This window comes from Halichoerus grypus, chromosome 3 (assembly GCF_964656455.1).
Source record: "Halichoerus grypus chromosome 3, mHalGry1.hap1.1, whole genome shotgun sequence".
NCBI classification, from domain to species: Eukaryota; Metazoa; Chordata; class Mammalia; order Carnivora; family Phocidae; genus Halichoerus; species Halichoerus grypus.
Window position 1 is genome coordinate 129,675,219 of NC_135714.1, and position 17,351 is coordinate 129,692,569.

The window sequence follows — 17,351 nt, forward strand, 5'->3', positions numbered from 1 at the left end:
AAAGAACTGAAATTATATCAAGCATCTTTTCTGACCACAACAGTGTGAAACTAGGTATCGATTTCAAGAGAAAAACTGGAAAGCACACAAACATGTGGAGGCTAAACAACATGCTACTGAATAAACAATGGGTCAACAAAGAAATCAAAGACAAAATTAAAAAAAAATACCTTGAAACAAATGAAAATGGAAACAAAGCATTCCAGAATCTATGGAATGCAGCACAAGCAAATGTTCTAAGAGGGAAGTTTACAGAAATACAGGCCTCCCTCAAGAAACAAGAAAAGTCTCAAACAATCTAACCTCACACCTAAAGAAACTAGAAAAAGGAGAATAAACAATGCCCAAACTTAGTAGAAGGAAGGCAGTAATAAAGATCAGAGTAGAAATAAAACAAATACACACACACACACACAGAAAAGATCAATGAAACCAAAAGCTGTCCCTTTGAAAAGATAAGCCAAATTGGCACTTTTAGTCAGACTCATCAAGAAAAAAAGGGGTCCCAAATAAAGTTGGAAATGAAAGAGAAGTTATAACTGATACCAGAGAAATTCAAAAGATACCGTGAATGACTAACATAACATAATAAAATTAAAAAAAAAAAAAAAAGAAAACAATGGATCGTGGATCACCACATCAAAAACTAATGATGTATGGTGACTAACATTAAAAAAAAAAAGATACCGTGAAAACTTACATGCCAAAAAATTGAATAATCTAGAAGAAATGGATCAATTCCTAGAAACATATAATCCTCCAAGACTGAATTAGGAAGAAATAGAAAATCTGAACATACCAATTACTAACAATGAAACTGAATCAGTAATAAAAAATTTCCTAACAGGGATGCCTGGGTGGCTCAGTTGGTTATGTGTCTACCTTCAGCTCAAGTCATGATCCCAGGGTCATGGGATCAAGTCCCACATCAGGCTCTCTGCTCAGTGGGAAGTCTGCTTCTCCCTCTGCCTGCTGCTCTCCCTGCTTGTGCTCGTTCTCTCTCTCTGACAGATAGATGGATAAAATCTTAAAAAAAAAAAAAAAAATTCCTCACAAATGAAAGTCCAGGCCTTGACAGCTTCATGGGTAAATTCTACCAAACATTTAAAAAAGAGTTAATACCTATATTTCTCAAACAATTCTAAAAAACTGAAGAGGAAGTAACACTTCCAAATTCATTGTACAAGACTAGCATTACCTTGATAGAGGACACTCCCCCACCAAAAAAAAAAAAAAAAAATCATAGGCCAATGTCCATGATCAACAATAGATGTAAAAATCTTCAAGAAAATATTAACAAATTGAATTTAAAAATAGGATGGGGTTGCCAGGTGATGGGTATTAAGGAGGGCATGTGTTGTGATGAGCACTGGGTGTTATACACAACTAATGAATCACTGAACACTACATCAAAAACTAATGGTGTACTATACAGTGGCTAACTGAACATAATAAAAAATAAAAAAAATACATTAAAAGGATCATACACCATGATCAAATGGGATTTATTTCAGGGATGCAAGGATGGTTCAACATCACAAATTAATTAACACAGATACACTACATTAACAAAATGAGGATAAAAATCCTATGATAATCTCAAAAGATGTAGAAAAACTTTTTGAGAAAACTCAACATTCATTTATGATAAAGAATCACAACAAAGTAGGTATAGAGGGAACATACTTTAACATAATAGAGGCCATATATGACAAGCCCACAGCTAACACACTCAATGGTAAAAGCTAAAAGCTTTTCCTCTAACATCAGGAACAAGACAAGGATGCCCACTCTTGCCACTATCTTATTCAACATAGTACTGACTATGTTATCAGTCCTATTGCTAGGACTAAGTCTTAGCTTAGTCCTAGCAATCAGACAAGAAAAAGAAATAAAAGCATCCAAATTGGTAGGGAGAAGTAAAACTGTCACTATTTGTAGATGATAGGATACTATATAGAGAAGACCCTAAAGACTCCACCAAAAAACTATTAGAATAAACAAATTCAGTTGCAGGATACAAAATTAATATACAGAAACTGGTTGTGTTTTTATAATGAAATACCAGAAAGAGAATATCAAACATACCTAGGAATAAATGTAACCAAGGAGGTGAAAGACCAGTACTCTGAAAACTATAAGACACTGATGAATGAAACTAAAGATGACACAAATCAATGGAATGATACTCCATGCTCATCGAATGGAAGAATTTATATTTTTAAAATGTCCATACTATCTAAAGCAATCTGTAGATTCAAAACAATCCCCATCAAAATACCAATGTTATTTTTCACAGAACTAGAACAAATAATCCTAAATTTGTATGGAACCACAAAAGACCCTGAATAGCCAAAGCAACTTGAGAAAGAACAATAAAGCTGGAGGTGTCATGTTCCTTGATTTCAAACTATTCTACAAAGCTACAATAATCAAAACAGTATGATATTGGCACAAAAACAGACACATAGGTCAATGGAAAAGAATACAGAGCTCACAAATAAACCCACACTAATACAGTCAATTAATCTATGACAGAGGAGGCAATAAATATAATGCAGAGAAGACAGTCTCTTCAATAAGTGGTGTTGGGAAAACTGGACAGCTACATGCAAAAGAATGAAACTGGACCACTTTCTTACCCCATACACAAAAATTAACTCAAAATTGATTGAAGACCTAGATATAAGACCTGAAACCATAAAACTCTGAAAAGAAAATAAACAGTAAAATCTTGAACACTGGTCTTAGCATCTTATTTTGGATTTGTCTCTTCAGGCAAGGGACATGAAAGCAAAAATAAACAAATGGGACTACATCAAACTACAAAGCTTTTGTACAGTGAAGGACACCATCAACAAAATGAAAAGACAACCTGCTGAATGGGAGAAGATATTTGCAAGTGATATATCTGATAGGGGTTAATATCCAAAATATATAAAGAATTTCTACAACTCAACACCAAAAAACAGAACAAAACAAACCCCCCCCCAAAACCTAAATAATCTAATTTAAAAAATGGGCAGAGGACCCAAGTAGATATTTTTCCAAAGAAGATATACAGATGGCACAGGAAAAGATGCTCAACATCACTAATCTTAAGGGAAATGCAAATCAAAACCACAGTGAGACATCACCTTCTGTCAGAATGGCTAAAATAAAAAACACAAGGGAACAAATGTTGGCGAGGATGCAGAGAAAATGGAACCCTTTTGCACTGCTGTGTAGGAATGTAAACTGGTGCAGCCACTGTGGGAAACAGTATGCAGGCTCCTTAAAAAACTAAAAATAGAACTATCATATGATCCAGTAATCCCACTTCTGGCTATTTATCCAAAGAAAATGAAAACACCTATTTGAAAAGATATATACACCCCTATGTTCATTGCAACACCGTTTGCAATAGCCAAGATATGGAAGCAACCCAAGTGTCTATTGGCAGATGACTGGATAAAGATGTGGTATATATACACAAAGGAATATCACTCAGCCATAAAAAAGTATAAAATCTTGCTACTTTTGACAACATAGATGGACCTAGAGGGTGTTATACTAAGTGAAATAAGTCAGAAATAAAAATACCATATGAGTTCATTTACATGTGGAATTTAAAAACAAAACAGAAACTGACTCATGGATACAGAGAAGAATATGGTGGTTGGGGGGGAATATATGAAAGGGATTAAGAGGTATAAACTTACAGTTATAAAACAAATCACAGGGATTCAAAGTAAGCATAGTGAGTACAGTCAATAATACTTTAATAACTTCGGTAACAGATGGTAATTAGAGTGTAATTAGAGTTATGGTGATCATTTTATAATGTATATAAATGTTGAAACACTAAGTTGTACACCTGAAATTAATACTATGTATCAACTATACTTCACTTAAAAAAACAAGTTAATACATATTCACTGTAGGAAATAAGGAAACATGGAAATGATAAAAAGAAATTACCTATATTTCCCATTCCCTCAAGATAACAAATGTATTTTGGTGTTTTTCCTTCCCATATTTTTCTTTGTTTCGTAACATAGTTGCAATCATAACATATGGACAGTTTGTGACCTGCTTTTGTTTCACTTACTACAGAACTACTTTTGTGTATTAATAAAAAAATTTAATACCCATCAAGCGTATTTATCATAATGTAATTAAATGATCCCTCTGGTAGGTATTTAGACTTTGACCAGTGTTTATTTCGTTCCTCTGCACAGTCTCCAAAAAAGGGCGTAAGAAATGTCCAACATTCAAGAAGAGAATGTGGAAATCTCAAGAGGGATTCAGGTTGCTGGCTCAAAATGGAAATCACCTGCGAGGACTTGCTTATAAAGAGTCTATGCAGCAACTCTTTACAGGAAAACGAGGCGGGAAGCTCAGCAGACTCGGACTGTCCCTGCGGCCCAGGACTGGAAGCAGGCACTCCTGGCAAACACAGGAGGTCGCTCCTGGGCCTGCCTCACTTCTCCTGGCCCAAGACAGCCAACTTGGCAGAAAGCACAGGGCGGACCTGAGCAGGCGGACTGGGGGGTCAGCCTTTGCCTGGGACCTAATACAGTAGGACCCGACCGGCTCAAATGCTTGTTGGATTTGCCTGAGCCAGAAAGCACCAGAATAGAGGCGGTGTGAGGCAGCCCGGGGATCACTGCCAAACCACACCATTCAGGAGGAAAAGCAGGACAATGCTAGGATGGATACTTCTAACTGCAGAGAGCTGGCTGCTCCCTGAGAAAGTAGGGCAGGGGTACAAAGGAGTGACGCTCGAGAAACATTTCAGCAGCCTCCGGGAACACATGGGAGCCCTGGGTCTGGGGGTGCTCTCTATGCCCAGTTAGAACACATCAGCTAATTATTAACTTCCCCAATTAGTCAAGTGGCCACTGCAGCCCAGCCCCAGCCCCAGCCCCCCGGGGCCGACGCAGTAGACTCCAGTTGTCTCATCCTGTGCTCATTTCTGCTTCAGACCCAGACTGTGCACTCCTGGCTGACGCGCAGCAGGGTAGGAGCCGCTGAAGGGGCGGCCAGCCTCTGCAGGCCTCCTGGGCCCTCTGGCTGCAAACACAATGGCCTCTGTGGTCGCCAGCCTCGTGCTGCAGCGTAAATCCTCAGTTTCTGTCTGTGTTTAATTGCCACCCTGGGAAGTGCTATCCAAGTACAATTGTTTCTGGCTAGGAGTGCAGCTCCTGGGTCCTGCTGCTGCCCACCCGAGACAATCATCTGCAACAAGGGATTCCTAGGGTAGTGCGGGCCACCTGTGTTAAATGCCCACGGGGAGCATGGGGTCATGCAAGCTGGGAACCCCCAATCACACACTGACCAGGGAGCCGGCTCAGACACACGGGGCAGAAGCTCAGCCTTCAGGTCCCTGGGGACAGAATTCACACACCCTTTCAACTACTACCCGACTTTCTCTAGCTAGTGCTATTGTTAAAGTATCTGGAAGGAAGGATGGAAGGAAAGCAGGCAGGCCCCTCGCCTGTCCAGAGGTTTCCAGGGTCAGACTGTGGAGGAAAGGCCTGTTCAAGGGAGAAGGCAGGGAGGGGGCTGTGACAGTTACCGAAAGGGGGGCGGTCACCTCTGCTCAAAGGCAAGTACTGGGAAAGATCATTCTTCTAGAAAGGCACAAACAACCACCCAAGCCCCTAAGAGAAGTGGGGCACAGTAAAATGCACATAGAACTGAAGCACTAAAAGGGAGAGAAGACGACATCAAATCATTTGTAACTGTTTTACCGCAGGACATAGAACATTTTCTACATTAAAAGGGTTTGGTGATTTCTCTTTAAAGCAGACCCCAAAGACAAGAGGAAATGGGTTAAGTGGCACACCTACATGTTAAAATTCAATTTCCATCTCTACAGAATCCCAAGCCGGATTGGTTCCAGTAGGAATGCTAACTGGACCATCCCCAGGAGACAGTGGATCATCCACATCTATTTTAGGAGGGCACAAAGGGGACACAAACACACTCTGCATGGTTTCCCCTGGGGCTGCGCTGGCCAGCAGTCTGGACAGCACCCGGGGCCTCTGAGTCACAAGAGGCTCAGGATCCTGGGATGCTGTCTGCAGGGGAACTCTGACTCTGACGACCCTCTCCTTGGGGAGGGGAGGAGAGGGGGCTGCTACCCACCACTTCGACAGGTAGCACTGGATCCTGTGACAGGAATCCAGATGATTTTGTCTATGGTTACCAGGAGGCTGCTCATAATGATAAATCCTTTTCTCTTTCCATTTCTGAAAATAGGGGTGCTTCATGGTAGCAACCTCTCAACTCCCCTGGACCCTGGGGTGCCTTTAAAGGGATGAGGTTTGTAAATCTCAGAAGCACCGCTGAACACCTGTGAGGAAGGTGCAGTGAATGGTGTAAGGGAAAACATCAATAAGGAGTGGAAGCAGAGAATTTTTCTGCTCTGCTTGAGTACCCTCTGACTCACAGGGTTTCTCAAACCCAAGGCCTACCTGGATTCTTTTTTTAAATTCAGTAAAAATTAATTGTAACATTTTTCTCTTAAAGAGCATATACTATAAAAGACACAAGAAAATGCTCAATGTAGTTAGTCCTTAGGGAAATACAAATCAAGGCCACAGTGAGATATCACTTTACACCTACTAGGATGACTATAATCAAAAAGACAGACAAGTGCTGGGGAGGATATGGAGAGACGAACCCTCATATGTTGTTGGTGGGAATGTTAGTGGTGCAGCCAGTTTGGAAAATAGGCAGCTTCTCAGAATGTTCAATGTACAATTACCATATGACCCAGAAATTCCATTCTCATAGGTCCATACCCAAAAAACCTGAAAACATACACTCAAACCAAAACATCTGAACACAGATATTCAAAGCAGCATGTTTTTCAAGAGCCAAAAACTAGAAACAACTCAAATGTCCATTTACTGATGAACGGAGAGGCAAAATGTGGCATATACTTACAATGGAATATTCTTTAGCCTTAAAAAGAAATGAAGTACAGGCACATGCTACCACATAGATGGATTTTGAAGTATCACGGTAAGTACAAGAAGCCAGACAAAAAAGGCTACATAAGCCCATTTACATTAAATGTTCAGAACAGGCAAATCCATAGAGACAGAGAGTAGATTAGTGGTAACCTAGGGCAAGGGAGTTGAGTATGTTAGCTGTGGGCTTGTCATATATGGCCTCTATTATGCTGAAGTATGCTTCCTCTATACCTACTTTGTTGTGATTCTTTATCATAAATGAATGTTGAGTTTTCTCAAAAAGTTTTTCTGCACCTTTTGAGATTATCATAGGATTTTTATCCTCATTTTGTTAATGTAGTGTATCATGCTGATTGATTTGTGGATGTTGAACCATCCTTGCATCCCTGGAATAAATCCCATTCGATCATGGTGTATGATCCTTTTAATGGGAGTGACTGCTAATGGTTTGTTTTCTGATGTGATGAGAATGTTCTGGAATTAGTGTTGATGGCTGCACAGCTTTGTGAATATACTAAAAACCAATGAACTGTGCACTTCATAAAGAAATAAACTAAAAAAAAGAGTACTATAACTTCTTACTTTCTAAAGTCTTTATTTCTCTAACCTCATGTCTGCCCATCCCATCAATCTATCCTTATAATGGTACATGTGCATGGAAAGATACCTGGAATGGTGTTCACCCAGCATTAATGGTAGTTATTTCAAGGTGGTAGAATCTGAAGATCTTTGTATTTTTCTGCATTAAATTCTTAATAATGAACAAATGCTTTTTTTTTTTTTACCAGAAAATCAGTAAGTGATTTTCTTAAAAACAGAAAAAGTAGAAAAATAAAAAAAGGAAAATGCCCAAGGCAATAATATATTACAGGAGATTCCCTCATGCCAGCATACATTTAACACCTTTCTAATCAGACTTTTATTTTAGTTTGATTACCTCATTGCAGCCAGGATTCACCCTGCTTCCTTTAAACATGCTGGAAGTTGACAGAATCCAAAGGTGTCCCTATCTAATATCTGAATCAGCTGTCAGCATCTTCTAGCATTTTCCATTTCTTCCCATTGAACAAATCATATTCACTGTACTAGGTTTCCTTCCTTCCTTCCTCCCTCCCTTCCCCTTTCTCCTTTCTTCCTTTCCTCCTTCTCTGCCTCCCCAGGTCTGGTGGGACAGGATGAGTGCGAACGGGAAAATTTTTTCCCCTCTTTCATTTCAAATGCTACAATTCATCTGCTCTTATGTATACATATAGAGTTTTTTTTTTCTACCCTCAGGCCATCTAATCTTTCTGCTACTGCTGAGCACTGTCATAAACATTTGTATTCTTCTGACATCCAAGCAACCAAAATCCTTTCCTACATGTGCAAAGGTCCCTGCAGTTGACAGCCTCACTGGGTGGCGGGGAGACAGAACCTTTATTAGTTCTGTTTCTAGTTTCATTGCACAGAGCTGGGTGTGAGCTCCACGGTGCCTTATAATTAGCCCAAAGCAGCTGCTATTCCAAAGCCTCACTCAGTACCTGCCACTGCTGCCGATGTGTCTAAATAGTAAATGCAAAAGGCACCATTAAAGTCACATTAAGTTTCTGTCTGAAGCACTGATGGCTTCGATATCCAAAGTTGAGATCAGGCTGCCGCCTTGGGGTTCTATGTCTTTCTGGGAACTTACTTGTGAGAGTTTTCTGGATTCCAGGAATCTTTCGGCCACCTATGACTGTCAGGTGGAGGGTGATGAAGCTGAGGCCACCTCTGACGCGGCTGCTGGTTTTCGCAGCTTGCATTCACCGGGCGCATGTATAAAATTTTATCTGCTAAGTGACAGGCAGTCTGACCTCATCCTCCTTGCCGGAAGACTGAATTTCAGGGGGCGATGAGGCAACGAAGACCACCAGTAAGCCCCTAGGACTGGCTGGGCGGCCGCGGAGGACTGAGAGGGACCAGTGGGTCAGGGAGCAGTGCCGAAGCCGCCCCCGACCTTGGCCTTGCGGGGCACAGGGGCAGTGCGCATGCTCTGAAGCCCCCACAAGCTGCAGTCCCACCTTTCACATAAACAAATGTTTGGAAAACATTCCAGGCAAAACCAAACAGGAACTATTCCCCCCGGTTAGGCAAAGATGAGAAGTGTATTACCTACGTCGCACATACTGGCTTTTTTTTTTCTTTTGCTAAACGAAATGTTTCTACCTCTTCAGTATAAAAACAGCATTTACAAGCATTGAATACTTCAATTATGAAATTCACTTAGTGATGGCATTTGGCATAAAACATTTACTGGGATAGCACAGCAGTCCGAAGGTTTAGGAAGCGTGGACATACCTGTTTAGCTGCTGATGAAGAGATGGCTTTTCTGTCTAGCAGGTTGAGCAGCTCAGCCAGCGCAGAAGGTGTGACCGGACTAGCAGCCCCCGAAAGGAGAGAAAATAAATTTACATTTCACACTGTCAGCATATCCATTTATGGTTATTCAGAAGCAAAGCCCTTGATTTTGTAGGTTTAAATAATTAAACCCACACCCAGGAATGGAAATAACACGCCAATTGGGCTCTATTTTATTTATTTATTTTGTATTTTAGGATATAACAAATTTCGGTGACTAGTGTTGTTTTTCTTTTACTACTCAACAATAATGGCTGTCTGGCAAAAGTTGTAGCAACAGACAACTGCTCAGTTTAATTAGTCAAAAAAAGGAGTGGCTGCAAAATTCATGAACCATGACAAGAGGAAAAAAAAACCAAAACAAAACAACCCAGTAATTAAATATTTTCAAGATCAGCCTAAAAATTACTTCAAACAAAAGAGCTAACAAAGCTACTTTTCTGAGTGTTTTTATGCAAATATAAGTTCTTTGTACTTGTAAGAGCTTTTCTTTAAGGGAACTCTCCATGACTGCCATCCGTGTCCTTAACTGTCCTTATGGGCATCAGCACAGACACTGTTCTCTCCAGACTCACAACAGAAGGGTCCAGAATCCATCATATCCATACTTTTAGGATGTGACTTACTTGCCAAGATCCCATGATAAAAGAAAGGCCAAGGAGCAACCAAACCCATAAAGTGTCATTAATTCACATTTGGGGGTAGGAGTGGTGTGTGTGTGTGTGTATGGGGGGGGTAGTGCCTAGATTAGTGAAAAGACAACACTGAATTACACACCATTTCTTTAAAAATATGTGAATTTGCTACTTTTAAACACATAGCACAACTAGGCTAATAAAACGCTGTTTATCTGAGGTCATTAAGGGACTAATTTTAAATAGATAGATAGGAAGGACTTATAAATAGCACATCAGTATGAATGAGAGCTTCTGAAATGTTTAACGCCAAGGGAAAACACCTTCTGTTTATGTCTTAGTTCTAATCAATCACAATTAATTTCTTTGTAAGCTCTTAGATAATGAAAAGGAAACTGCCATGGAGGCCCCATCCAGTTTCCATGAATTCCAAACCCAGTGAGTGCAAGTTCACCAGCTCTGACTTACTGGACTCTGGTTCAAGTCCAGTGAAGCCTCATTAGGGTTGTTCATTCGAAGCAGCTGACACACAGGGGCAGACCATCATCCTTAAAGTCTTTGTTTATCCCAAAGTAGGGATAAAAGGTAATTCCAAGTGAAAACTAGGTTTGGAGACTAACTGGTGTTATTAAGTTGGTATCTGCAACATCTGTGAACCACGCTGATTAAATCTCAACAGGAAGAGGGGCAGAGAGCTGGAAATAAACCGATAAATCCCTTCTCCAACCTTCCACCTTACTGACAATAAAGAATCAGGTTGTTTGAAAAACGAGTGTCCCTTGGGTGTTCTGCAATCCTAGAATATACGGTGGCTAATTAGAGTGTAGACAGTAGGTAGAACCCATAATAAGTACTGATGTTAAACTGGATTTCTAGAGCATGCAGAAAAGAAAAGGTCCCTTCTCCCACATGAGTTGATGATATCAGGGACATGGAGACAGAGAAGAACAGAAATAGAACACAACATAACTAAAAATACTTTGCCTTTCATCTAATGACCTTAATTCATTAGTTAGGCCATAAATGTACACTATAAAATATTTCCACTGACCTAACAGCATTGGAGATTTCTCACCTTTCTGTACCCACAAATGCTTGACACATAGTCAGTAATATTTGTGTCACAGAACTCTTCCCACCAACAGGGAGAGCTATCTGGTATACCGCACACATTAATTCCAGATATGCCCGGGCTAACCTTGAGTGAGACAATGACAAAGATCAGTACCTGTCAGACTGATGGTAGAAGACCCCACTCATCAGTTAAATAAATAAAGCATCAGATCTGCAACATAATGGCAGCAGAAGCACAAGCTACTGATTTGCTGCTATCAGATAATGCTGGTTCCTGGACAGTGAATGTGTCTCCACTAAAGAAGACTCTGACACTGGAAGGCTTAAGCTTTGTGTGCCAGCCTCCAATCCCCTGAGGCCTGCGTATGTACAGAGGGATCTCTCCCATCTGCCAACTTCCTCCAGTCCCCTAGAGCTCTTTCAGGATCACGACTCCATCCCCAGCTTGGATTCTGGGAGTAAACACTCTGCTATCTCTACAACCATACCCCTCCAGCCCCCTCCCCTCATTGGAGAAATGTGCAGTCCATCTCAATCCCCACACTCTTTTCAGGTCCAAAGGCCACCTTCTCTGCTTCTGCTCCAATGGGACACAGGAAGCTCCTAGAGGAAGACAGAGGGACCTGGACACCCAGGTGGCTCTTGCTGGTCAACAATCCTTGTGTTCATCTCGACGGTTTCCCTGCACCCCTACCGGGTGCCCCAACCCAAGCAGCACCTGTTCCAGACAGTCTCCTTCCCACTTCCCTTCTTGGCACATGCCCTCCTCACCTCTCACTTCGTAAGGTCATCAGCTGATGCAAGACTCAGAATTTTCTGTCGTGCCCTCTTCCTCCTGGTTCCAACAAACAAACCCCTCGACTCATGCTTTTAATCCCATTACTTTCCACTTTTACGGATCCCACTTGCATGTTTGTTTCCTCTCTCCTGGGGCTTTAATTACGCACCTTCACAAATGCTCAGATCTTCCCGATCCTGAAAATGTCCGCAAGTGATTTTGAAGACACTTACTTCTGCCTGGGCTCTTGCCTTACCTTTACCAATAAACATCTGGCATTAGTGGCTACTATCTACCCTTGTGAGCACAGCCATGTGGATACTAATCCTAGCCCTCTACAGAAGCTCTTCTCTTAAAAAAAATCACATACCCTTTGCTTGTTGCCAAGCACAACTGCTTTCCCCCCATTCTGTTGCACCCCAATTCTGGGCTACATTTAAAGCCCCTTGCGAACACCCCTTCTCCTTGGACCTCCGCATTCTCTTCCTTTTCTTTGAATGTCCCGCTAATAAGGAGCGGCCAGGGCTCTTCTCCATATGGTTTTTTGCCTCCACCTCAGGCTGGCAGACAAGCGAAGCCCATCTGTTCCCAAGACTGCCTCTGCTTCTTCAGGATCCAGTTCTCTCTACCACTGGACTCAATGACCTCTCACCAAACATGTTCTAAGCTGGGGTCAGCAAACTTCATCCAGGAGGTGCCGGAGGGCAAATGTTTAAGGCTCTGTGGGCCACACGTGGTCTTTGTCACATATTCTTTGTTTTGCCTTATGAGGTAATAACCATGTTCACTCACAGGGCTGCCGGAATGATCTTTAATGGGCTCCAAACCCTGCAGCCCCACTCCTGGATGCTACCGCACACATCCCACTGCTGGACTTCTCTTCCCTCACCAGCAGGCCCTCTTGGCTCCAAAGCCTGCCCTGGGTGGCGAGTGCCTCAGGAACGGCTGCCCACGGCTGACCTGGAAGTTCGGGGCACTCGACTAGACCGGACAACTGGATGGTGGCACTTGCCTGATGTCACTGTGAAGTGCCTGCTCAGGGTAGCTGTAATTTCCATGTTCTTAACTAAATCCAACCTGTTATTAATAGCAATTTAGAAGGAGTTAACAGAAAAACAACTTTCAAAGCAATATGCTCAAAATAATTACAAAGCCGAGTTCAACAAGAGCTCTTCTGGTTGGACCCTTTAAACACCAGTCTTCTGACAGGTCTTTAAAGATGAATGCTAATTTGCAAAATCAGTTCTTGCCAACTTGACCTCTAGAGTGTTCCCCGCCTGGCGTTGTCATATGACTACTGCTATAGCTCCACAGCGACTGCCGTTCTAAGCTCTGGAAATGTTCGCTCCAGCAGCTACGGCTGTTCCTTGATTACTGTTTGTTCTGAGGTGAGGCTGGGACAGCCAGTGCAGCTAACGATGGTTCTCTGAACTGTGTAGGAAGAGAGCTGCTACAGCTTGCTTTTGGATCCTTAGTCCTTGTTCTACATAAATTGTGTAACAGAACCGGAGCTTAGCTCCCCCGTTTACCTGCTTTTGGAACAACTCCTAATTATTAGGTTTATGTAGAATTGGGTACCCTCTGGGTTCTTAAAACTGTAGTGCTTATGAATTGTTTAGGTAACTATCAGGGGCTCCAAGTTCACTCTACAAGCTAATTTATCAACCTCCCCACCTTCAGCAGCTACCAACATGGCCGGTACGCAAACCCCTAATTGCAGACCGACATATAAAGAAGCGGGTCTGGAAGTCAGGGGACTCGGCTACCAGTGTCAGCAGCTGAGCAGCCTGAGGTATGTCACCTTCCTGGTCAGGGCCTCGATTTCCTTGTCTGCTACAGGACAGAGCGGAACCAGAAGTTATCTAAGGTCTCTGGCAGGACTAAAATTCAGTGACTCTAGACCAACACAGTCCATCATAGCCAAAGACATGGAAACCATCAATTAAGGACCAGATTTTTAACTCCTCCGAAAGCTCAAACCACATCTTGGAGCCTTCCTGGCTTCTTCTGGCCAATAGGCGCTTCCCTCTTCTCTGCTCCCACCGTGCTGTGTATAGTTGTAAAACAGAAGCACTGCTTTCTGCCTCGGATTAAAATGCTGCCACACGAGTCTAGTCCTCCCCAGGAGACGGCGAGCTCCTCGAGGGCCAGGGTGGGGGCCTCCTCGTCTAACCTCGTGCTCTGCCCAGAGGGGCGCTCTATCGCATTTGTTGGATTCACAGCTAACACCCCCTCCCCACCCCCCCGGTGACTCTCCACATTCTCATATCCCAGCCCTGCGCCAGTCAGTCAGCTGCGCCTTCCTGCCGTCCCCCACTCTCTGCTCCTACAGCTATGCTCCTCCTCAGTCCAAGAACGTGCAATGCATTCCCATTCCCACCCTTGGCTCTCCACAGGTGTCGCCCAGACCTCTGCCTCACCAACTCCCATCCATTCTTTAAGGCTTTGGTACAGTTGTTTCTCCTCCATAAACTCTTCTGGAAGGCTCCAGCCTTCCCTGAACGGCCACCATATTTTCAGTGTAAAGAGTGGAGTTTCTGAGGAGAGGTCAAACCCGAAAGGGTAGGAATGAAAGACAGAGAGGCAACAGATGCCAAAGGAGTTTAGGGGGCTGAGGGTGGCCATCGTTTCGGTACTTAACACACCAACCGGGCAAAGAGAAGGAAACGAACGCTGAGGGCCCACTAAGTGCCAGGCACTGTGCGTTTTCCTCTCCAAAACCCTTGGCAGTACCTAGGTACTGCCGTTCTCGTTTCATAGTGAAGCAATGGAGGGTGAGAGAGGGGAACTCATCCAAGGTCACTGCTGGTAAGGAGCCAAGTAAGGAAGTGAACTGGTCCCACGTGGCCACATTACGGCATACATATACACACTGCAAGCAGGAGGCTGAACAGGAAGTTGGCACTATGCAGTGAGACCTTCTTTGAGCAAACAAATTTTTGGGATCACGTATCCATGTAGGCTCGTCCCCCTCCCCCACTCTCTACGGCCTCGGCCTCGGGATGCTGAGACAATGGCACAGCTGCTGACGGGGCGCCACGTTCCCCTGGGGCCTTGCCGGGGTTGGGGGGGGGTTCCTCATGAATGCTCTCTCCTCACTCCCCATACTGCAATCTGCTGCTCACTCTTCCCTTCTTAAATCTTGCCTTTCCTTTGGCTTTTGTGACATTCTGTCCTAGTTTTCCTCTTCTCTGCCATTTCTTCTCAGCTGCCTCCTTCTCTGCCTGCGCTTCTCACTTAGAGTCTAGAGCATCTCCGGCTCCTTCCTCAGCCGTCCCTTCGGGCCATACCCTCCCTGGTCCTCTTCTGTTTCAACAACTTCAAGTACTATCTATAAGCTGCTAAGTCCATGTTCCACCTATACTGGACTATGTCCTTGCGTTCCCAGACACAGGATGCCCGGATGCACCTCAAGATTTTTACACGTGCTGTTCCCTATACTGGAACACTTTTACCTCTTGGATTTTGCCTGACTAACCTTACTCATCCTTCCCTCAGGCCTTAGCTTAGCTGTTCCTTTCCCCTTCTCAAGAGCACCTAGCTCATTGCTTTGTCATCATCGGCTTCTAGACTGTCAGCTCCGAGAGCAGGGACTACATCTGTTGTGCTGACTGGTCTTCCCCATGTTTAGCACAGTGCTTTGCACAGAGCAGAGTCTAAATAAACATGTGCTGAATAATGAACAAATGAGAACTCTAGGACTTATACCTCCCAGATCTGTCTTGTCAGCGGTAGATCATATATCTGACTGCCTCCTGGTTATCCCCATGAGGGGGATGTCTGTCCTACAGGCAGCCCAACTCAGCAGGTCCAAATGGCATCGTGCCCCGCCCCTTCCCTCTGAACTCACTCCTCCTCCTCTACCTCTCATTAGACTGTAAAATGCTGCCATTTCACTCCACTGTCCAAGTAAGAACTGGAAGTTGTACAACGTGGGAGAATTGCTCTCCATCTACCTCGGCTCAGGCCCATGGCATTTCTCACTGGCACTCCAGCAACTGGCTCCTTGCTTCTGGTCTGTTCTTCCAACCTACTCCCCCAAAGTGAAACTGGAGTGCGATGGAGATCTAGGGCTTTGAGAGCTGCTGACAAAAGTGTTTGCACGGTGGCCTCTGGTGGTCTCTGTGGCTTTTTCCTGAGCTGTCCTGCTTGCCCCTCAGCACCCCGGAGTTTCTGGGTTTCTTGAGCCCATATACCTGCTTGCCTCTGAGTGTCCATCGGCCACTCCCTTGCCTAGAATGCCCTCGCCCCTCCCATCACCTGGCAACTCCCACTAGGTCTTTGGGGCCTAGCTCCAGCATTCGCTTCTGAGGGAAACCTTGTTCACCTTCTGGCCTCGGGTCAGGCCCCCTCTGTGTTCATTCAGGGCACCCCCTGCGCCTCCGGCCTAAAAGAATCACACTGAGGTGACTACCTGCTCTCTTACAGGCCCATATCCCCCACCAGCTTGTATACTCCTTGTCTTACTCCTCTTTAGGTCCGCAGCTCCAGCACAGTACAAAGGACAGCACAGACAAAGATTTGAACAAATAAACGAAATTTCAGATGTGAGGGAGGACAGCTTTAGAATCTGGAATTCACAGGGGGTGTGTGTGTCTTGTCAGGAGATCCTGAGGGGGAAGAGGGAGAACAAAACACTGGCCCTGCCCTACTTCAACTGCTTCTGGACACAGAGTTCATCAAAAAAAGGAAAAAAGAATCTCCAAACCCCACTCACCTCTCATTGACAGTAAGGTTCTGTTGCTTTAAAAAACCCAGAAAAATGTTGAGGACCCAACTAGTTACTTTTTTTGGCTCTGCCCTAGTTTCTTTTATCACATTTTGGAAGAACTCCAGTAGGCCAACTTCATTCTGTAAAGAAAAAAAAAAATGTGTATATATATATATATATATATATATATATATATATACATATATATATGTGTATAAAGTCTCCCCCAAAATGAAAGATCAGCATTCTGAAGGCAGATCTGAAACTGTCACCCTCTGCCTCCTCTGAGACCTCTACCTGTACTTTCTTAAACACGGAACTGTCACCGGAAAATTGTGATCACTTTCAGTAAACAGCAAATATTCGACTTCTACCACTGTCACTGTGCATTTTTTTAATACAGCATTTTCTCACAGGAACAAACATATGTCAGAGAGCCTGGCTTGGTGAACCAGAGGACAATGAAATCCACTCTCCCCCAAACTCACCTGCCCTCTCACTGTCAGCCTTGCGTACCCTACAACCTTAACCCTTTTATCCTCGGGCCCACGATGTTTGGCCTGAGCTTCCTGTCCTTTTTCTTTCCAGGTCTATTCTCTGCTGGAAGTCCCAGCGATTGTGAGAATAAGGAGGCAGGAAAAGAAGCAAATCAAGAAGGAACAGACGGAATATTCTACCTCTGAAAAATCAAAAGTGGATCGTAACTATATGTATCTTCACATCATCCCAGGAAGTGACAGAAATGGTTTTCAAAATGAGGAAGAACCCAGGTACATGTGATCCACTTAGACCACAGGATCGATGGAGGCAGC

General features: G+C 43.5%; 1 protein-coding gene across 3 annotated transcripts in view; it reads right to left on the reverse strand.

The window, feature by feature from the left end:
• Positions 1-17,351, reverse strand: part of GATB (glutamyl-tRNA amidotransferase subunit B) — a 91,797-nt gene that overhangs the window by 8,129 nt on the left and 66,317 nt on the right. For 2 of the 3 annotated variants that reach the window (XM_036092461.2, XM_036092536.2), the window contains exons 10-11: positions 16,546-16,679; positions 9,282-9,360 (exon numbers count right to left, since the gene is read on the reverse strand). In XM_036092461.2, coding sequence (XP_035948354.2) covers positions 9,282-9,360; positions 16,546-16,679 — 213 coding nt within the window. Of the gene's footprint in view, positions 1-879; positions 1,027-9,281; positions 9,361-16,545; positions 16,680-17,351 lie in introns of those variants that run through there. The other variant, XM_078069311.1, reaches the window with a different exon arrangement.